Here is a 22954-nt window from a genome sequence, read left to right on the forward strand (position 1 = left end):
TTTCCTTTATACATAGTGAGGGTAATCACAGGGAGTCAGAGCTTAGGAAATAATCCACAATTTTAGTATCCTCTTCAAACGTCTCGTTTTATGGTCTTGTTTATAAGCCAAGATACTCCAAAATTTCTTTTTATCAGACTTGTTTACTTAAATATCACCTCAGTTTTATTGTTTCTTACCATTCCTCTTTAAAGAGGATCTTTCCTAATCATTTTTTTCACCCTTACACGGGAATCAATAGCCCAGTGAAGTATAATTCATTCAGCAGGGCATAAAGCCGCTGCTCCCATGGGCACCTGGTGGTGCAATTAACCATATACCTGTGGACTGGGTTCCAATCAGGGGCTGGCTCTCCATATCATCGTGCAAGGCAACCACACTGACTGTGTACTCAGAACCCGGTCTGAGGCCTTGCAGCTCTGCAGTGTCTTCTTCACCATCAGGTGCAGGGAATAGCTCATGGATTCCATCCTCAGGGCTCGAGTAGGTCACCCTGTACCTGGAAACTTGCCCCTGTGGGCTTTCCCAAGCAATTTTGATGGAATCGACATCCACATCAGTGAATGCCAGTCCTTTAGGGCGATCAATGTCTGTTAGGCAAATTAATGGTAAGAGGTTATGTGAAAAGCAAGTTGTGAAATAAGCATTTTTATAACATGCAAAGCAGTTTTGCAGATACCATTTTCTTTGACGAAGTCCAATTAACCCACTGTCAAATGGAAAATCACTTAAACACTTGCTTAATCTTTCTTGGTTTAGAAAATATGCAATGTTGCATCACTTATTAAAACATAGGTGTATGTGAGATAAGCAGATACCCTGCAAAACGTCCCCACAATGGCAATGTATTTATATTAATTTAAAGATATTCTACTACCATTTGATTTTACAATGTGATGTTAGTCTCATAGACCTGGATTTTCTATACCTTGGAAGTGGTAAAGCTGATTTGCAACGTCAGATTCAAATTGTTATAATTGTTCTTTTTTTTTTTTTTTTTGAGATGGAGTCTCCCTCTATCATCCAGGCTGGGGTGTAGTGGCATGATCTCAGCTCACTGCAACTTCTGCCTCCCAGGTCCAAGCAATTATCCTGCCTCAGCCTCCTAGTAGCTGGGATTACAAGCACGTGCCACCACGCCTGGCTAATTTTTGTATTTTTAGTAGAGACGGGGTTTCACCATGTTGGTCAGGCTGGTCTTGAACTCCTGACCTCGTGATCCTCCTGCCTCGGCCTCCCAAAATGCTGGGATTACAGGCATGAGCCACTGCGCCTGGCCCTATAATTGTTCTTACACTCTTCTTTTCTCGTCTCTATTAAGCATTTATAGTACACTCTGGTCCAGCCATAGTCCTTCAAATGCCCCAAACATAACAGCTACATGAGGCACACTTCAATCAGCTTTACCATCCAGTTGTAGAAAAGACGGTCTAGGAAAATTTTTTGTAGATTTGCTATAGGCAAATAAGATTTCGCTGAGGCCATTTGAGCAAAAGAAATTCAAAGCACAGCAACTAACTATGGTAGTTTCACAACTTCTTTCTCTATAAATTCCTTGCTTGGCACCGAGAAGGAAAAAAGATGTTCGTAAAGGGCTCAGCTCAAGACATAAACTAACCAACAAGTTGACTTTCCCTATATGTAATTGCAAAAGACATGTGGCGGGCATTCAGACACCCAAGAACAAAATTCGACTTTGAAAATGGAAACCAAGCAGTGGTTACGTACTGGTTACTGCAGTCTGAACCAGAGGCTGACTCTCTCCGTTTGGATTCTGAGCAAAGACACTAACCACATACTCCACTGTGGGCTGCAAGCCTTCAATAGTCATTTCTGTTTGATCTGCAAAGGGAGTAAAAAGCAAATACGATACCCACGTCATCCACTATAAAGTCCTCCAGGTGGCTTCTAGAGTTTGGTAGTGAACATATGGTGGCCTAGAATTTTTATTTGCAGAATTGTAACAAAAATATGGAGGAGTCAGACTTTGATTTCCTCTTGGACAAACCTGTTCATTGCTAATACAAAGTACCATATGGGAGTGAAGTCACACTCAAGGATAAGTTCTAAAGCTTAATATGATGCCCCCAACAATTAGTGATACTGCTCTCAGAAAAAATGAAAATTAACTTGACTTTAATAAATTGCCTTAAGATCCTAATTTCACAAGTATTCTATTTAAAAACAAAGACAACATAGCTAAAAGGATCTGAAAAAGTCAGTTAGGCCATTTCTCTTTTTAGTGTGAATGATAAACAAAACCAGAAGGGTGAATCTAATAATTTAAGATGACCATATCACTAAATAGAACTATCCATGTTAAAACAGAAATGCACTTAAGACTTCTACTGTGAAGAGGGTTGATAACGGTCTTGAGCCCTGAATTCATGAATGGGGAAAATGATGACATAGGACAAGAATTACATAGTACTCACAACAAGGTAGCCATTTACATAAAAAAGAATATTAGATGCTACCCCATCTATCCTGTTGTATATGAGATGCAGATTATTCTTTTTTTTCCTGAGATGGAGTCTCTCATACTGTCTCCCAGGCTGGAGTGCAGTGGTGCTATCTTGGTTCACTGCAACCTCTGCCTCCAGGGTTCAAGCCATTCTCCCTCAGCCTCCTGAGTAGCTGGGATTACAGGCAGGAGCCACCATGCCCAGCTAATTTTTTGTATTTTTAGTAGAGATGGGGTTTCGCCATGTTGGCCAGGCTGGTCTTGAGCTCCTGACCTCAAGTGATCTGCCCGCATCAGCCTCCCGAAGTGCTGGGATTACAGGCATGAGCCACCACGCTCGACCAAGATGCAAATGATTCTTACCTGGACCTGCAGTTTTAGTTTTTGTTGGTCCTGGTCCATTTTTGGGAGTGGTGGTTACTCTGTAACCAGTAACAGGGGAACTTGAAGGCAGCCACTTGACACTAATGCTGTTGTCCTGAACATCGGTCACTTGCATCTGTGATGGTTTGTCAATTTCTACATATAAAAGCAGGGAGAAACTGGTGAAGCCCCAGTCCTTGGAGAAAAGATTGGACAAGCCCTCCTCTCTAGGTCTGCTATATGTTCAAATGATCTCTTACATGAGAAAGGTATTTCTTCTTGAAAGAACACAGAGAGAGCTTTTAGAGGGATGGGGCAGGCATCTCAATACCATTTCCTATTTTTGAGATGGCTGCTTCATCCACAAAGAAGCTACATTCCACAAGCAGATACCTGTCATCCTACTTTATCAACTCATCCATTCTTTTCCAACAAATATTTATTGAACACTCTCCATGCCCGTCTTATTGCAGACATGTGGAATATATCAACAAAACTGACAAAACTTCCTGCCCTTGGGGTGCTTCCTTCTTTATCTGGCTCAAAACTCTGTTAGCTGCAGGTGTTAGCTGCAGTTTGTTGTCTCATTAAAAAGGAAAATCTATTCCACAATGAGAAAAATACCTTGGGAGAACATTGTAAAAAACTATCTGAATAAATAAGCTGGTGTCACCCCAGAGTAGAAGTTTGTACCTGTTCGGTAATTAATGGAAATTGGCTTGCTGCTTGCGGGGCTGTCTCCACGGCCAGTGACAGCATACACAGTGATGGTATAATCGACTCCAGGTTTAAGGCCACTGATGGTAGCTGTAGACTTGCTCCCAGGCACAGTGAACTCCTGGACAGGGCTATTTCCTCCTGTATGAAAAGGGGTTAGTTCAGAGTGTGAGGGGCTTAGAGCTACTTGGGTATTACTGATTAATTGAATTACCACATTTATAGCAGCATGTAAATCACATCTTCTTGCTTATTCCCTTTTAAAGAGCACTCTCTTGAACAGAAAGAGGTATTTATGCACGTAGCAAACCTTGGTAAGTGTATAAACATTGAGAGAAAATTACAGTTAGCGCTATTTTAACATTTCAGCTTTAAAATGCCACTGAGTAGTAGAGTAGCATTAAAAGTGGGAAGAAGGTAAGCCCTCAACGGAGGATTGCACGCATTGTGTCCTTTTTAAAAATTTTAACGGAATAAATTCCTGTTAAATAAAATTTGGAAAATATAGAAAAGTAAAGAGAAGAAAAAATAAAAATCACTTATTTCCACCACTGATAATATGTCTGTGAATTTACAATCCTTTTATTTCCTCCGCTCTGCTGTTCCCCCTCTAGTTGTATTATATAAACAACTTTTTATTTGGCTTTTAGAACAAATTATATCATCTATATCTTCCATATTTTCTTGGAAAAAACCAGGGCTCCATTGAATGGACTTGCCAACATTTCTTTAATTCTTTGTTCACTGTTGGGCTTTCAGGTTATCCACAACAGTCTGATTTAATCAGAGTGTAAAATAGCATTTTGCTGCCGTACCTGTTTCTCCATAAGTGATCCTGTAATATCTCACAGTGACAGCAGGAGCATCCCAGCTGATCAGCAAGCTGGTGGGGGTCGCAGCAACAACTTCCAGGTCCCTCGGAACATCAGAAACTGGAAAAAAAAACGGGAAACTTTTCACATCCGTAATTTTCAAACAATACTCAGATTTATTCTTTGTTTATTTTCCAAATAGTTGTCTTAATGATTCCTTCATACAGTAATGTAAATAATATGTGTAATTAGCAGAATTTAATATTATGACGAATTCAAGATAAGGGGTTACAGAGCCCATTCAAATTGTGATAAAATGATTATTTCAAATTTAGGGAAGAATTTTTTTCCCTCAACATTGTGTTTGGAAAAATTTCAAAACTACAGAAAAGTTTAAAAAAAATGTAATACAAGGCCGGGTGTGGTGGCTCACACCTGTAATCCCAGCACTTTGGGAGGCCGAGGCGGGCAGATCATTTGAGGTCAGGAGTTCAAAACCAGTCTGGCCAACATGGTGGAATCCCACCTCTACTAAAAATAAAAAAATTAGCCGGACGTGGTGGTAGGCGCCTGTAATCTCAGCTACTTGGCAGACTGAGGCAGGAGAATTGCTTGAGCCCAGGAGGCAGAGGTTGCAGTGAGCCGAGATCCCGCCATTGCACTCCAGCTTGGGTGACAGAGCAAGACTCCATCTCAGGAAAAGAAGGAAAAAAAAAAGTAATACAATGAACACCTATATACCCTTCCCTTAGGTATTTGTCTCTGGCTTGACAATTTGAGACTAAAATACAGGTATCATGATGCTACTGTTCCCCTAAGTACTTCAGCCTCTATCTGCTAAGAACAATGACACTGTTACCCTAAAATTATATTTTTAAAGGTACTTTGAAAAAGTGTTCAGTTTTCTACATTTTTTTTTTTTTGAGACAGATTCTTGCTCTGTTGCCAAGATGGAGAGCAGTGGAACAATCTTGGCTTACTGCAACCTCTGCCTCCTGGGTTCAAGTGATTCTCCTGCCTCAGCCTCCGAAGTAGCTGGGACTACAGGCGCATGCGACCACGCCCAGTTAATTTTTGTATTTTTAGTAGAGACAGGGTTTCACCATGTTGGCCAGGATGGTCCCGATCTCTTGACCTCATGATCCACCCGCCTTGGCCTCCCACAGTGCTAGGATCAGAAGCGTGAGCCATTGCACCTGCCCTCCCCCCTTTTTTTTTTTTTTTTTTTTGAGACAAGGTCTTGCTCTGTCACCCAGGCTGGAGTGCAATGGCTTGATCTCAGCTCACTGCAACCTTCGCCTCCCGGGTTCAAAGATTCTCCTGCCTCAGCCTCCCGAGTAGCGGGAATTACAGGTACATGCCACCACACCTTGCTAATTTTTGTATATTTAGTACAGATGGGTTTTCACTGTGTTGGCCAGGCTGGTCTTGAACTTCTGACCTCAAGTGATCTGCCCACCTCGGCCTCCCAAAGTGCTGAGATTACAGGCGTGAGCCACCACATCTGGCCAATTTTCTACATTTTCAATAAAACTTGTGTTATTAGAAATGCATAAATGCCCAAATCAGGTGAGAAATTTCTTGAGAGGAAAAAAATGATCTTCTTTACTGCTACCATGCCCAGACTTCTTTACCATATTCTAAGAGAGGTGTTTCTCCACATATTCTCTCCCTTTCCTCCCCGTGTCCCATGACAGTGATCTATTTTTTTTTTTTTTTTTTTAAAGAGCTGATGACAGACAACAGCAAGCTACTTTACAGAATCTACCAACTGGGTAGGAAAGTCTTCTGAGTTTCTTTGCAGACCAGAAAACAAGTTACCTGTTGATTGTTGGCCAATCAATAAGGGACTTTCCTCTCTGCCATTAAGAGCAACGATGCTGACCACATACTCTGTGCCTGGAGTGAGGTTGGTGAGGGTGATGGAATTCCGAGAGGGGGGCACCCGATCTTCTCGAGGTCTCCCGCTCATGTGCTCGGGGTGATGGCGGATCCTGTAGCCAGTGATGGTGGCTCGAGGAGCAATCCAGTGCACAGTAAAAGAGTTGGCAGTAATATCAGAAAAGTCAATGCCAGTTGGGGAATCAAGACCTGTTGTTCCCACCCAGGGGAGGAAGAGAAAAAAGAAGAAAAGATACTACCAGTTTAGGAAGTGAAGAAGGTGTAGGGGAAATTAACGTACATCCAACATTTCATTCCTGTCTCATCAATACCATGATTTGCCATAAACCTCAGAGTAAGATGTACTGATTCTAAGCTACATGTGAATTTTAAAATCTTAAATTGACTCACTTCAAAATAGCCAGCTCAAGCACTCATTTTTTTCTTTTGCTAAGTAATTCAAGCAATTTTTAGGGGTTATTACTGTAGGTTTCTGTGTTACATTTGGAGATAAGTGTTCAAGATCTTCTGAGAATTGACATTTTCAAATTCTTCAGTGTTTAAATATTCTGTGTTTCTATCCTGTAAGTGTATCCTTCCAAGTAAAGCAAGATCTGCCCACTCTCAAGGTAAATGTTTGACTCTCAGAGAAGCCTCCTAAGCTCAAGAGGGAATTTATATGTCAACAGAATGGTAATGATGCCAAACACAAAACTTTCTGAAACTAAAGACATTATCCCAGACAAATTACAATGCTGATAATTCCTCATGAATTGACATTTTTGAAAAATGCACAAAAATTCAGAGTTTGTTGTAAATTTAAACCACTTAGTCTCTGGGACTTCCAGCAAATTTCTGTTCTAGTTACAGCATTCACTAGTTCTATTCAATAAGAAACCAAACTAAGATATCGTAAGTCCTTTTTGGAAGCAAGTAGACTATAAATAAATTAATTAATACACTAAACTGTATCTTTTTAAAGAAAAAATTAAAAGAAGCATTCATATTTAAGTACATAATATTTATGAGGTTCAGTTCAACTTCCTTCTAGTAAATTCATATTTTATTAAGTAAAAAGTAAACTTGCTGGGTTAGTAAAGGAAGAAAAATAGATGACAATGAGTGTTGGGTCAGCCATTAGACAGAGCCACCTAATGAAAAGGAATGTCCACTAAATCTAAATAACAAAGATCTTCTTAGGAAATGTTTTTTAAAAGGACAGACAACAAATTTCTTGATTAATTTGTTAGTGACTGAAAGTCTAGGTGATTGTTGAGTAAGGTATCTTTTAGTTTTTCAGACCAGTGGTAAAGTCATACTGTGATGACAAAAGTACACACACCACGACCACAAACAATGGAGATGTATTTCATTTGTTATACAGAATTGGTAGGCAAAAGTCATACTTTTGACTTTATCCAGTATGACTGGATAGTCATACTGCCAACATCACTCACCTGTTTTCTGTCTTCCTCTAAGAGGTGTGCTCTCGTGTTGTTCGTAGACACTGGAGACACTCACTACATATTCTGTACCAGGCAGGAGATCTGAAAGGGCAAGTGGGGCTTATTTTAAAACTGTGCTTGAAAGCATGAGAAACCAAAGCGCGCCCAGGACTATTTCAACTGATGAAATGTCCAAATGTCCAGTCCTAAATCCTACTTACACTTAAGTGAACACTAAGGCAAAGTGTTCACTGAACAGACCTGGCGAAGGTCTGTAATTAGATGACTCAGCTGGATTTCAAGTGGGACGAAGTTGCTGCAACAACTGGATATTTCTCGCATCCACCTGAGAGTATGTCTCTGGAGGGCACATGATAATCCTGGCTGTGGTACTATGGATTGCCATTGATGCCTCACAACAACGCTGAGAGGTAGTTTGCTACTTTTAAAAGCAATTTTCTTGCCATACAATGTACTGCATATATTTAAAGTGATTTGATGGGTTTTTACATATGTGTGACTTGGGAGACCATCACTGCATTCAAGAAATGAGCAAACCTATCACCTCTAAAAATTTGATTTACAATTATCTCCATTTTGTAAATGACAAAAAACCAAAAAACAATAACAACAAAAAATACTGAGGCACAGAGAAGTTATCTTCTTTAATTTACTTGCCCAGGATCATACAGGGATTGACCCAGGCCAGCACTGGTGGTCTTAGCAATTAACCTTTACTGGAAAAAAGCCACACTTCAAGAGAAAGCAATCGGTTCTGCCATATTAAAATGAGAGCAGAATAGTTTTTTAAAAATTAAATATACATCCCTGAGTCTCTTCTTCCTTTTTTTTTTTTTTTTTTTTTGAGACAGACTTTCACTGTGTTGCCCAGGCTGGAGTGCAGTGGTGTGATCTTGGCTCACTGAAACCTCTGCCTCGTGGGTTCAAGTGATTCTCCTGCCTCAGACTCCGGAGTAGCTGGGATTACAGGTGCCTGCCACCATGCCTGGCTAAGTTTTGTATTTGTAATAGAGACAGGCCTTCACTGTGTTGGCGAGGCTTGGACTAGAAATCTTGACCTCGTGATCCGCCCGCCTTGGCCTCTCCACGTGCTGGGATTACAGGCGTGAGCCACTGTGCCCGGCCTCTTCTTCCATTTTGATACACAATCATGCATAGCTTAATGATGGAGATACATTTTGATAAGTGTGTGATTTGGTGATTTTATTGTGTAAGCATCATAGAGTGTACCTATACAAACCTAGATGGGCTTGTAATCCCAGCACTTTGGGAGGCCAAGGAGGGTGGATCACTTGAGGTCAGGAGTTCAAAACCAGCCTGGCCAACATGGTGAAACCCCACCTCTACTAAAAATACAAAAAAATTAGCTGGACCTGGTGGCTCATGCCTGTAATCCCAGTTACTCGGGAGGCTGAGGCAAATCGCTTGAGCCTGGGAGTTGGAGGTTGCAGTGAGCCAAAATCGTGCCATTGTACTCCATCCTGGGCAACAGAGGGAGACTCCGTCTCAAAAAAACAAAAAACAAAAAACACCTAGATGGTAGAGCCTACGACACACCTAAGCTATAAGCTATATGGTCTAGATAGTAGAGCCTACGACACACCTAAGCTATAAGCTATATGGTCTAGATGGCAGAGCCTACGACACACCTAAGCTATAAGCTATATGGTCTAGATGGTAGAGCCTATGACACACCTAAGCTATAAGCTATATGGTCTAACCTACTGCTCCTAGGCTACTAGCCTGTGCAGCATGTTACTGTACTGAATACTAGAGGAATTGTAACATATGGTAAGTATTTGTATATCTAAAAGGTACAGAGAGTGAGGTTTCTAAACTTGGAACTCCTACTCACTAAACCCTCATTCCCCTGCACACCATTTGCCCTTCAGCGTTTCTGTAAAGCCTCCTGCAAAGTTTGGAAAAGTGCCAGATTGGAGGACCAGATGCTTGCATTCCATTTGCACCTTACTAGCTGGCCAGTGGCAATTTACTTAACCATTGGGGACCTCAACTGCTTCGTGTTTGTTTATTTATTTTTTTGAGACAGGGTCTCACTCTGTCACCCAGGTTGGAGTGCAGTGGCATGATCATGGCTTGCTGCAGCCTCAACCTCCCCAGGCTCAGGTGACCTTCCTATCTCAACTTCCGACATAGCTGAGACCACAGGTGTGCATGACCATGCCCGGCTAATTTTTGTATTTTTTTTAGAGACGTGGTCTCACTGTGTTGCCCAGGCTGGTCTCGAACTCCTGGGTTCAAGCAATTGGCCCACCTCAGCCTCCCAAAGTGCTGGGATTATACAGGTAAGAGCCACTGCACCTGGCTTGCTTCATCTTTAAAAGAGGATAATAATGACTCTGCTAGGAGGGAGAGAGGCTACCTTGAGGTCATTTGTAGCATTAGGATTATAATAAGGTCTTAGAACACATGATTAACATGTGACAGGTCTATGGCTAAGGGGCAGACATTGTGATACAGGGGCTTGTATACTGGGTGATGCTGTAATTAGTGATTCCAGGGTGCTCTAGAACAGAAGCAATAGCCCTGGGGTGGTGGATATGCCAAATAAAGATATTCTTGCCCTCAGCCACAAAGTAAGAAACCAAGATTATGGTCACGTCAAGCTGCTCTTCTTTGTGTTTCATTGTCTAAATTATGTTTGAAAGGTAGAAGATGTTTTCAGACTAATATTTGTTAATGTACCTAAATGTAAGCTATTTTTCCCTTATGTAGAATCTTTTGCTGTTGTTATATATTTGACTATTACAGTGAAAATAATAAAAAGCACTGTTTATGTGAAACACAGCACCATCTTGCAGCCTACTGTTTGATTCTTTAACAAAAGATGTCTATTCTATAATGGTTGGGACTAGAAAGAGACAATTTCCATAAATTGTTGTTGTTTATTTAATGTCAGGTTTTTTTTTTTTTTTTTCTGAGCTCTCAGCCTTCTGAGAAATCCTTCTAACAGATTCTTTTTGAAGTACAAATTAAACTTCTGACTCTCTTCAAAACAACATCCTAATCTAGCCCAAGCAATCAGTCACTTTTCTAAGTATTCAAATCCTAAATCAACTACTGACACTTTTTTTATAAAAATGAGAATAAAGCACGCCTAGTGACACTATTTTCAGTTCTCATTTTTTTCTCTAAAGATTTACATTTAGTCATGTAATTTCTCTTGATATTCACTTATTTTTATCTGCTTATTTGGAAGCGGAGTTTGTTTAAAGTCATGGAACTTTCCTGCTGGTGTTTTTCCACTATGATTTCTTTAAAAGCTGTAGATATCAAAAGTATATTAAGATAGCAACAAACATTACAGCTTTCAAAATTTATGGAGCTGTACATTGAATTTGGAGTTTAGTTTGTAGCTTGGTTGCAGCTGTCTTGCTTTTAGCTGCTCCTACTTGAGAACTCAGAATTCATTTGCTATGCTCTGGGTTAATATTTATGGAACAGATACATTCGACTGCTTACTTGTTAAGACCACTGCATTGTCTGAAGGAGAAATTGACAACTCTGCAACATCTTCCTCATTTTTCACAGGTGAGTAACGCACCAGGAAGTTGGTCAAATCAATGGATGGGGGTGGAGCCCAGGTGACACGCATGGTGTCTGGACCAATGTTGGTGAATCGCAGGTCAGTGGGAGGAGGAACAGCTGGTTTCGAACAAGAAGGAAGACTCATTTAATATAATTTTAAAATTAAAGCTAACGAAGTAGCTGGAAAGGTAAAACCAATATTTCATGCATAAAGGAAACAGAATCATAATCATGCAAACAGTCTAATCTAAATCTATTTTAAGTCATAGTGTACTACTGTTAAAAATAAAACACTACACACAGTACTGTTAGGCCCCCTTTAACCTTTTTGCCATCATCGATATATTTAAAAAAATAATTTTAATCTACTTTCAAATATGTTGACTTTATGTACATTATTAATACCACTGCAGATTATTTTATCCCAGGCTGAAGAGGCTTAAGTCGCCACACAGCAAAGAGAAACATAGCGGTACTTTACAAAGAAATACATGCACACAGACAAAAAGACAAGAGGGTCCTAAACTTCCCCCCATGTGAGATGTCTAGAGCTACAAGTCCATTCAGTGAATTCTACTTACAAGTGAAAAGTGTTCATGCAAATTGGTTCTCAGCATGTTTCTTTTCCCATGCACAGCAGAGAACCTTTAAAACGTTGCATGCATGTCCCCAGACTGTGGTTAAAGAGGTGTTTCTTTACCTAGTGACAGCAACGAAACCTAGAATGCTCCCAAATTTACTTTTCTCCTACCTCAAAACACTCTACCCTAAATTTTGATGGGTTTTTAGCTACAAAGAAGGAACATGGTAGAGTTTATCAAAGGGTAGAAGGAAGAGCATGATGGTACATTTTGGAGATATCTTTCTTATAATTAATTGGTGCTTATACAATTTGGTATTCGTGTTTGGTATTTAAGAAGAAAAATTCTAGGTCTCCAAATTGAATGAACATTTGCTATTTTATATTTAACAGAACAGACATCTGAATTTTTCTAGCTCTATATCTACTTGTGGTTTAAATGAGAGTGTACTGAAGAATACTTGCATATGTTTAGCAGATGCATTTGATTCCTTATCCCCATAGTCCACCCTGTCTTAATCTTTGGCCAACTGCTGACTTCCCCCTTAAAACATCCATATTTAACCAGAGTAACTGGTGGCAGCATGCAACACCATCTATGTCTCAAACACAGAAGTTTTCGAAATTCACCCGTTTGTTGTGTCAGTGTAGTAGGGGCACTCTCGCCGCCATTAATGAGAGTGATAACGCTGATATCATAGTCAATGCCCGGCTCCAGCCCTGTGACTGTGTAGTATCCTACTGAGGAGTCCACAAAATCTTCAAAAATAGGGATACCTTCTCCTGCCGCAACTACTGTGATGCGGTACCCAATAATGGTGGAAGAGTTTAGCGGGGTCCACCTCAGGCCGATGCTTGAATCGGTTATATCAACAAAGCTTAGGTCAGTGAGTTGGGGCACCTCTATTGAGTTACAAAGCAAAGGGGGTGGGGGGCAAAAGGAAAATAGAGGCAAAAAAAGAGGAAAAAATAAAGCAGTGTATATCAGGTTACCAGTAGTAACATTGATGGAATGTTAAAGCAATGATGGTAATATGCAATCTGTTTTAAATTCTCTGAAAAGACTTCCTAAGCATCATGAACAGTTTGCTTCCCTGGAAGAATAAAACAGGTTACAATATTCTTTTAGGGATTTTTTTGTTTGTTTGTTTTGTTTTGTTTTTGTTTTTGTTTTTGCATTTTGAAAATGTCCTTAAAGGGTACAATTTGAACTGTTCAGATTCCTAAAAATCATATGCCTGTTTAGGATGTCAAAACCATTCTTAGAGCCTAGACATAGTATCTGAAGTAAGCATCAGCAATGTTTAATAAGTATCTGAAATAAGTGTATGAAGTAAGTATCAGTATTATTTAATAATTCCAAAACTGTTTTAGTAGAAAATAAGCTTGCATGAAGAAGGTTAAAAAATAATAATAATTAGGTGATAAATTGATATTTTTTCTCCCATACAAAATTCATGACAATATCATCGCCATAATGCTAATGCATTATGAATGTATGGTGTGAAATGTGCCATTCAAAAGCACATCGAGGCTTAGGAAAGAGGCTTAAGGTCAAGGCCATTGCCACTATTTTAGTTCATTTATAATCAACATATGTAATTAGCGTTAGTAAAAGCATTCTTCTGAAGAGTCCAAAGGGGGACACAACTGTCCAATGCTTTCATTCTGTTATAACCCAATGGACAAAAAAGCCTATCCTTAGACAGGCCTTTACAATGTTGTCTTTCAAGCCACAACAAAGAACACCCTGAAGGTGTGGCTTTTACTTCTTTTTTTTTTAATCCAATTTTTAAAAAGAAGGATTTGAAACTGCAAGATGAAAAACTGGACGTGTCAACCAAATGCTGTTCCCGTGCTCACATACGAGGACAAAACTATTTTATAGGCAGCTGTTGGAAATTGATACGGACTGTAAAATCAGGCAGAAATGTACCGATGGGATGCATTTACCATATTACTTTGAGCCTGTCAGTACTGAGTACAGACACGTGACAGTGTTTTAGTCATACTTCCATGTGAGCGGACATTACAGAGTTAAAGCCGTGGCTGCCACTCCATTACATACTCACTGCAACACACAGCATCCCAGTGAAGCACAGACAGTAAAGCAGTGTTAACAGCAAGCATTTGTCCAAATCGCTGCTTTGACTTCTTGGTTTTGGAGAGTGCAGCTGGGAGATCGGAATTAAATCCCAACTATATTTGACACCCTTAACCGTCTAGGGATTAAGGTGCTAATCCCCACTCTTATTGGAAGTGCCACTCTCAGGATAGCAGCTTATTTTTCTATTACCTGGGATGATGGTATCAGAGATAGGGACACTTTCCTTGTCATCCTTGACAGTGTAAACACTGACATTGTACTCCAGGCCGGGACTCAGGTTATCAAAAGTGCAGGAGCTCTGATCAGCATGGACCACTTCTTCCAAAGAATATCCCTGCTGGCCGTTTGTAGGGGTTGTGGTAATTCTATAACCAGTAATGTCTGGAGGAAAAAGAAAAGAGGAAGTTATTGCACAGAGCATCTGTGAGCCAGAGCATATTTAACTAGACTCCAATGACGGACTCACAGAGCGGAATGCAGAAGGACTTGGCATTTGCTGAGGACTCCACTGTCACTGTCTTTCAATGCTTGCAACAATCCTTTCAGGCAGTACTAAGATCCTCACTTTATTTTATTTTTTGTTTTTATTTTTTGAGACACAGTCTCCCTCTATCACCCAGGCTGGAGTGCAGCGGCACGATCTTGGCTCACTTCAACCTCTGCCAAGATCCTCACTTTAAAGGAAATTTTGAACCAGGGGAGTGATTCCCAAAAGCTTTCATTTCCAAATCCCATGGTCCTACCACTGTACCCTGCTTTTCCTTAATGAATCATTTGAAGACAGCTGAGGAATATTCCTTTCTACCTGCCTAGTATGGAATCACTCTCAACCTTAAGCACATTCCTCAGAGAGCTCTCCTAATTTAAAAGGTCTGAAACTATGGGATTTATAGGAAGAGAACCAAGAAAGGAGAAAAGGCGAAAAACAAAAGTAGTGATACTTATTCTATAAAGAGTATTGATTGGGAGGTTGAGGCAGGCAGATCACCTAAGGTTGGGAGTTCAACACCAGCCTGGCCAACATGGTAAAACCCCATCTCTACTAAAAATACAAAAATTAGCTGGACGTGGTGGGGCATGTCTGTGGTCCCAGCTACTCGGAAGGCTGAGTCACGACAGTTGCTTGAGCCCAGGAGGCGTAGGTTGCAGTGAGTCGAGATGGCACCACTGCACTCCAAGCCTGGGTGACAGAGCGAGACTCTGTCTCAAAAAAAAAAAAAAAAAGAGAGTATTGATTGTTGAAGTCTTCAGGAATCATAGAAATTGGGCAGTAAAAGGGTTGAGGGGGATGAGAGATATTCAAATAAAAACAGTGAGGACTAGAGAGCTATAGAGCCAGATTAAAAGTAAAATGAGAAAGTATATTAAACTTTATAAAAGGCAAGGAGATGACAGAATTTCATTTGCCATTAGGAACAGGGTAAACACTAATGTGGCAAATACAAGGAAACCCAACTGAATGAGAAATAAATATTGAGATCATTACACTTGCTAGTGATCATCCAAATGTGTGGGCTGGGTCATTGAGACAAGGTATGAATGATCCTGCTGCTAACAAGCGTGAAGCTTGCCAACTGAAAGTTTCAGATTCGGAGCAACTCAGCTGGAAATTGTATAGCTTTGGCTTAAACGATGTTTCCGCAGATAATGAAAACTTTACCAAAATCATTCTACTTCAGAGAGAGATTAAAAGAGATATTCTGAGCTAGTTTTTTTCTGTGTGGTTGCATACATTAATCAGACTTAGAGATGATAGCCTTAGCTCTGTGCCCTGGCAAAGATAAGAACTATACAGTACTTTTTTTTCTAACAAAAATTTCACAATAATTTAACAGTAAAATTAGAAATAGCTAAGGAATAAACTAAACATATCCCTTAAATTAACAAATATAGGAGGTTAGAATGCAATCAACATTAATTGGAACTTCTATTTTTGTTTAAGATTTTTCTCCATAAGTTTTGTGAGACTTCCATGCGGTTTTGGCAAAAGTAATGAATATCTAAAATTTCCTGTTATTGCCATAGTACATCGTGCTATTTGACTATTATTACAGCTATCTTTATACATTTTAGCATTTTGTAAATAATTTTCAAATATATATGAACAAGGAATTTAGACAAATGCTTCATTTAAAGCTTTAAAAATGGTCAAGAAACCCCTTAATCAAATTTTTCAGTTTGCATAGAATATAATTTTAAAAAATTACATTCCAAATATGTGATGTTGGGTGTGAGAAGGAGTCTACAAACTTAAGTTACAATCCCAGTTTTGTAACATTTAAAATGTGTGACTATGAGTAGGCCAATTTTTTCTAAGTCTCAGTTTTCTTATTCTGTAAAACGAAGGTATTTCTGCCTTTCATCACCCTTAAATATTTGTGGTGCAACTTATGACAAAACATTCATAAAACTTCAAGGAATAATAAACTTAGGCTCTGTAACAACTCACAAAAGGGAAATTACGTAATATGACTTCAGCCATTTGTTTGGCACTTTTTAATGCACTCAGCAAAAGGCACCTTCCACAGCGCTTTTCTTCAGCCCTACAGCTGTGTGAGGATCTGCCTTGTCCTCCTAGACTAGGGTAAGATTGTTCTGTTTCCTGTGATTGAAGTCAACGTGGATTAAAGCATCCTGCAGGCTGCCCCATGATGTACGTCATGTACTGCTATAGTCTGTATGGAGAGCTGAGCATTTGTAATTTGAATCCTTTCTTTGTCTGAAAGAAACAGTTTCTAAAATCTTTGTCTTGGGAAGGTATGGTGTATACTTGCCCTGTGATCCATCCCAAACTTACCTGGGGTGGTACTCCTCTCCCAGGAGACTGTGAGCACTCCAGTGTCAGGGTTTGTCTCCAGATGCAAGTTTGTTGGTGGAGACAATGCTACGGAGAAAGAAAATTTTAAAAGTTAAAGCTGACACAAAGCTCTTGACCTGTGTAATCTTTCCTCCTTCCCTACCTCCCTCTCTTCCACGCTTCTTGCCTCCCTCCCTCCCATATAAATATAGGTCACGTTATGAAAACATGATGGACAGCAGCAGTTCTCTGACAAGACTTTTCTTATGATTAATGATTTTGCAATACTATTGAAATTATTTTCATCTCGCCTGTTCATAAATATTCTTGACATGGAAGGAACATTTCTGATGCCATAAAATATAAAGCATGAATTGAACCTGCTACTCCAAATTCAGGAATAGCATTAATAATTTAAGTAAGGATGAGATATCTCCCCTGTGCCATTCTCATAAGTAAAAAGTGATATTGACACTAGATTTTTTCAAAAAGTGGAACAGTTTTAAAAACTAATAGAAAAGGGAAAAAGAGTTCTTCTTACGTGTCACCACTTTGTTTACAATTGGCGCATCTCTTTCCTGTCCGTCTCTCAGGACTTGGATGGTGTAGACATATTCCACTCCTGGAGTCAAGCCAGACACAACGATGCTTCCTGAGTCTGAAGTCACTTCTCGTGGTGCCTCTCCTCCCTGGCTTGGTCGTACACCCAGCTAGAGGAAGGAAAGCAAAATAAACACCAAGGACGAATATTTCCAGAGGCCTGTTACTGCTGTGAGGTTGTGATTATGCTTTAAATAGCGTAAACTCTTCAGAAACTGCACAATGTACTTTTATTAGGAAATGATTTGGGGACTCTTTTATATACTTTAGCTGGAAATTCCCCAAGGTGGGGAAGGTATCTTCCAAACTGCATTAAGGTGGATTATTACGGAAGGTTCCAGAGAAATGTCATTACATACTGTTTTGCTTGATAAAGAATCTCTTGTTACAAACCAGACATACCCAGGGACTGTGGGCCACATGGTATTTTGTTTCTATTTTTCTGTGTGTGTGCTGGAAGGAATGTTTGAGCTCTCCCTTTAACAAGTTATTCACATTCAATTCACCTTTTAGTTGCCATATAAAGGCACTAGCCCCTGTAGCAACTGTATTGCAAAAACACACCTTTCGAAGAGCTATGTTCATAGCTTCAACTGCAGGATGATACATTACAAGAGAAGAATTAGAATAACTATGCCCGTAATTTAAAATCCTTTTAAGATCCTTTTTCAAAAACTCAGGTAACACTGTGCTATCAAATAGTGTCCAACTCTAAAGAGATCCTTCACACACCATAAGGCTTCTGAAAGTCAGCATGACATTCAGGGAATTTAAAAGGTATACTGGCAATCTTCAAAAAGTTCCTCTATATTTGAGTAGCATAATCATAAGTATGGCCATTCATATACTTTATCTTTGGTGTATTTTTTTAAATAATCAAGGGGATTGAGTCATGATTTCCAGCGATAACAAATATTTCTGTCTTCACACTAAATGCCAAAGAATGGAATTCTTTTAAACATATTCATTTGTATTCATCACTTCCCTAATATCATTACTTTAAAGAAGATGAATCCAGATATCCACAGGGAAACCTTAATCTTAACTTCTATTAAGAGATTTACCCGCAGCGCTTTGAACAGTTGGAGATGAAACTGATTGGATGAAAATGCGATTTTTAAGTGACTCTGAGTTTAACTGATCTCCCTAAATTGGCTTTTGTGAACTTGTTCACACCCATTTAGAATGACACATCAAATAAAGTTTTCCTATGTTTTTTTGAAATGTAGTTCCCTGCGGGAAAGGATAGAGAAAATAAGATAACAACAAGCAGCAGCTTCGTGCTAATGTTTTATCCTTAGAAAAGCACTTTCATAGCCTCCATCCATTCTTGGAACAATTCAGTGAGGTAGGCAGGGAAGGATTGTTAGGCCCTGACAATGTAGTCAAAGATGTATGAACAGAAGCAGGTGGCAAAACCCAGGTCTCCTGACTCCTGAGCACCCTGTTTCCACTACATGGGAAACACAAGGACAGCTCAGGGCTGTATCACAGAGATTAGGAACATGGGCAGTTTACCTTAAAACCAATTCTTGGAGCAGGTGTCCATGTGATCACAATGGTGGTCTCGGTCACCTCGGTGTTGTAAGGTGGAATGGAGCTCCCAGGCTGCACTGTGAGAGAGAATCAATACACGTTTTCAAAACTTAAGATCACAGATGATTTCATAGAATAGAGATAACAAGTATCTTTATAGAGAACCTCAGTTTAACCAAGCAGTGGATAGAGAATGTAACATATTTTTTCATTGGGTGAGAATTGGGAGAGGATCAGGCTTCTCAATCTTTAATGTGCCACACACATCATCTGGGTCTGGCTAAAATGCAGATTCTGTTTCTGGAGGTCTAACAAAGAACTAGGGAGTTCGCATTTCTGACAAACACAGATAATACCGATTCTGTTGGCCCATGAATTATACCTGAGTAACAAGGGGTTAAATATTCGCTAAGGCAGTCTTTTCAATGAAATTATATAATCTAATTCATGTCTTTCCATCATTGTTGGGATTTGAGTTTTATGACAATAAATTTCCCTATATCGTCAGTGTAAAATCCCTTATAAAATGTACAACTGGCCACCACAAACTGATTATCGTATTGTTTCTTAATCATTAATTTAAGAACAGTGGTAAATTATAGATGGTGATCTAAAAACAGTTTTATGCTGGGCAGGGATTGGTGGCTCATGCCTGTAATCCCAGCACTCTGGGAGGCTGAGGTGGGCAGATCATTTGAGGTCAGGAGTTCGAGACCAGCCTCGCCAACATGGTGAAACCCTGTCTCTACTAAAAATATGAAAAATTAGCCGGTCGTGGTGGCTCGTGCCTGTAGTCCCAGCTGCTGGGGAGGCTGAGACACAAGAATCGCTTGAACCCTGGAGGTAGAGGTTGCAGTGAGCCGAGATCATGCCATTGCACTCCAGCCTGGGTGACAGAATGAGATTCCATCTCAAAAAAAGAAAAAAAAAAAAAAAAGCTTTATGCTGAATTATTCCACAATAATGGTCAACTATTTTTGGTTGCAGTAAAACATGCTATATAAAAGTTAAACAAAATCTGCCACCATGGATGCACTTTGAAGTCTAAAGATTTGTACTTTAAATATGTGATTATTTATTCAGAATAATAACACTGCAAAAATTTAGTATTTTATCACCAGAATCAGCAATCATAACAAGTTTGTTTTGCATTTTCTAGCATCTTGACATCACTGTTCTTTTTCTTATCGAAAATATTACTTTGGCTGGGTACAGTGGCTCATGCCTGTTATCCCAGCACTTTGGGAGGCTGACGTGGGTGGATCACTTGAGGCCAGGAACTCAAGACCAGCCTGGCCAACATGGGGAAACCTCATCTGTACTAAAAATATAAAAAGTAGCCAGGTATGGTGGTAGATGCCTGTAATCCTAGCTGCTTGGGAGGCTGAGGCAGGAGAATCACTTGAACCTGGGAGACAGAGGTTACAGTGAGCCAAGATCACACCACTGCACTCCAGCCAGGGCGAGAGAGCAAGACTCCATCTCAAAATAAATAAATAAATAAATAAATAAATAAATAAAATAAAATAAAATAAAATATTACTTAAACAAATTTTTATTTTTATTTTTTGAGATGGACTCTTGCTCTGTCACCCAGGCTAGAGTGCAGTGGCACAATCTCATCTCACTGTGACCTCGGTCTCCTGGGTTCAAGTGATTCTCCTGCCTCAGACTCCCATAGCTGGGACTATAGGTGCCTGCCACCACACCCAGCTAATTTTTGTATTTTTAGTAGAGACGGGGTTTCACTATGTTGGGCAGGCCAGTCTCAAACTCCTGACCTCAGGTGATCTGCCCACCTTGGCCTCCCAAAGTGCTGGAATTACAGGCATGAGCCATCGCACCTGGCCAAAAATAAAAAAAAAAAATTTTTTTTTAAATCTTCTTTTTAAATAAAAGATTTGTTTTCGGTTTTAGCACCAAAAATGAAAGAAAGAGAGAGAGAGAAAGAAAGAGAAAGAAAAGAAAGAAGGAAGAAAGGACGGAAGGAAGGAAAGGAAGGAAGGGAAGGAAGGAAGGAAGGAAGGAAGGAAGGAAGGAAGGAAGGAAGGAAGGAAGGAAGGAAAGAATGTATATATGAAGTTAAGATAGAGCTTTCTAACAACCTCACAAATCTTATTATAAATTTAGAAAGGTAAAGTCACAGAAGGCCATATATTTTGAGTTGGGTAAGTTAAGTTCAAGGGTATCAAGTGTGTGAGTAGCCCTGGTCACATGTTTGATATCTCCACAATTCTTCCTCTCTTTGCATCTCAATCAAATTTTGTTCCCCTTTACATCTCAATCAAATTTTGTTCCCATTGGGAAAAAAACCTCCGAATGTATTTATACTAAATTATGAATGGCTGGCAAGACAAAGAATTAGTCTCCAGAGTTATACAAACAGGGATTAAAAAGTGTTCAGACTCCAGTCTCAACTCAACTCCAGTCAATTTTTTTTTCTTTGCCATGTGGGAATTTAGAATCAACATCGCAATTCTCGCATTTCTTTTTCAGTCTGGATTCTAAGGAGCCATTTTTTTTATTTTAAAAATATTGTGTGAGAAAAAGCCAAAGATATATGTGGGCCACTTCATAATGATAGCTCTAATGGCTGAATTGAGGTACTACTGGTTTAGTGGGCTGTTTCATCTATGTATGTTATTATTTTGATGGTGTTTGGTGGGGGTTGGGGGAACATGACTGGGATGGGTGACCCCGATGCCTTTTAGTACCTCTGAAATTATACACCACTTGGCTGCTGCTGACTCTGCCAAAATGCCATGACAGCCCTGTGTGACCATTTTTTAATGGCCCACGAAAAGCAATTCAGAGAACAGTCAGTTTCTTTCACTGAACATCTGTGAAAACCACAACTTTTTTACAAATTATATTTGCCTCAACTGTCCTGGGCTTTAAGACTAGGTATTTTCTATTGCTTGAGCCAGCCAGCTAGAGTCTTCCCAAGTTTAAGATGATGCTCTCTGCCTGGGAAGGCCATTATGGGAAAATCACCAAACCACAAACCCACAAACGATGTCAAACAAAGGATGTGATTCTGAGTGTGAGCTATGGGTTCTGGCAGGTCTTGTTAGGGAAGAAAGCCCAGCTGTTAAAGAAATAAAATTTGCCCTATCAATACAGGAATAAGCTGAATTTTCCCCAGAAACAGCTTTTTCCCATAACTTTTCTCACATTCGCTCTTAAGAATTTAGCACAAGTTATAAAACTCAGAAAAGTTACTCCCAGAATTCAGCTTAGTAAGACAGTAAAAAAGTTACAGAAACTTAGTAATTTCAAAACCATGCAAGCCTTGAGGATGTTTACAACCTTAAGGAGTACTTAAAGTTCAAATGGAGTTGTAGAATACCCTGCTTACATTAGTTTATTTAAATATAAGCTTCGTTGAACTGTTTTTGTTATTATTCCTTTCTCAATCATCTATTCACCAAGTATTTTTTGAAAGCATACAATGTTCCAGACACGATGTTAAACTTTATCTAATAAAATTACTTTTGGCTATTAGTACTTCAATTAAAATAATTATATTTTATATGAATCTATTATGCAAAGCATAAAATAATATATCCAATATATCAAAGTCTTCAGAAGTACTTGAAATATCCTGACCCACCACCTTCCCTTAATTATTGTTAGCATCATTAAAAATGCTTTTTCTTTCTTCAGCACTGTGTTCAACCAAAGAAACTACATAAAATATGCCTTATGTTAAGGAATGAACAAGACAACTATAGAATTCTACATTTTAGTAAAAGACAACATCTACTGAAAGGGCACCTTCACTGAAATCTCCATTCTAATCCACTGAAGGACATTTATAACAAATGAATATTTACAAGAAATATAAAGATATTAATTTCATGAGAGTAGATCTTAGACTATCTTAGAACCGTGTAAAATTTTAGCCAAATTTTCAGGTAAGCTTATTTGCAAATTAAAAATGAATTTTACTTGCTTACGATTAACTATTATTTAGGAAAAGGGCCAAATTTCATACAGTAAATTTAAATGGAAGTAAGTTTTCCTTAAAGTATGTATTTTTATGGGGAAAAGTTTATATTTTCTTTGGGAAATCAATTCCA

At 39.3% G+C, this 22954-nt stretch overlaps 1 protein-coding gene across 20 annotated transcripts in view; it reads right to left on the reverse strand.

Annotated features, from left to right (window-relative positions):
- FN1 (fibronectin 1) overlaps window positions 1-22954 on the reverse strand; it is a 75644-nt gene that overhangs the window by 20037 nt on the left and 32653 nt on the right. For 5 of the 20 annotated variants that reach the window (XM_015110914.3, XM_015110907.3, XM_028831083.2 and 2 more), the window contains exons 21-33: window positions 18855-18949; window positions 17278-17446; window positions 16737-16823; window positions 14129-14320; window positions 12463-12735; window positions 11187-11369; window positions 7695-7784; window positions 6178-6447; window positions 4360-4476; window positions 3521-3685; window positions 2828-2983; window positions 1729-1842; window positions 321-590 (exon numbers count right to left, since the gene is read on the reverse strand). In XM_015110914.3, the coding sequence (XP_014966400.1) occupies window positions 321-590; window positions 1729-1842; window positions 2828-2983; window positions 3521-3685; window positions 4360-4476; window positions 6178-6447; window positions 7695-7784; window positions 11187-11369; window positions 12463-12735; window positions 14129-14320; window positions 16737-16823; window positions 17278-17446; window positions 18855-18949 (2181 nt within the window). The remainder of the gene's footprint in view (window positions 1-320; window positions 591-1728; window positions 1843-2827; window positions 2984-3520; window positions 3686-4359; window positions 4477-6177; window positions 6448-7694; window positions 7785-11186; window positions 11370-12462; window positions 12736-14128; window positions 14321-16736; window positions 16824-17277; window positions 17447-18854; window positions 18950-22954) is intronic. The other 15 variants (XM_028831091.2, XM_015110917.3, XM_028831086.2 and 12 more) reach the window with 3 other exon arrangements.

This window comes from Macaca mulatta, chromosome 12 (genome assembly GCF_049350105.2).
Source record: "Macaca mulatta isolate MMU2019108-1 chromosome 12, T2T-MMU8v2.0, whole genome shotgun sequence".
Lineage (NCBI taxonomy): Eukaryota > Metazoa > Chordata > Mammalia > Primates > Cercopithecidae > Macaca > Macaca mulatta.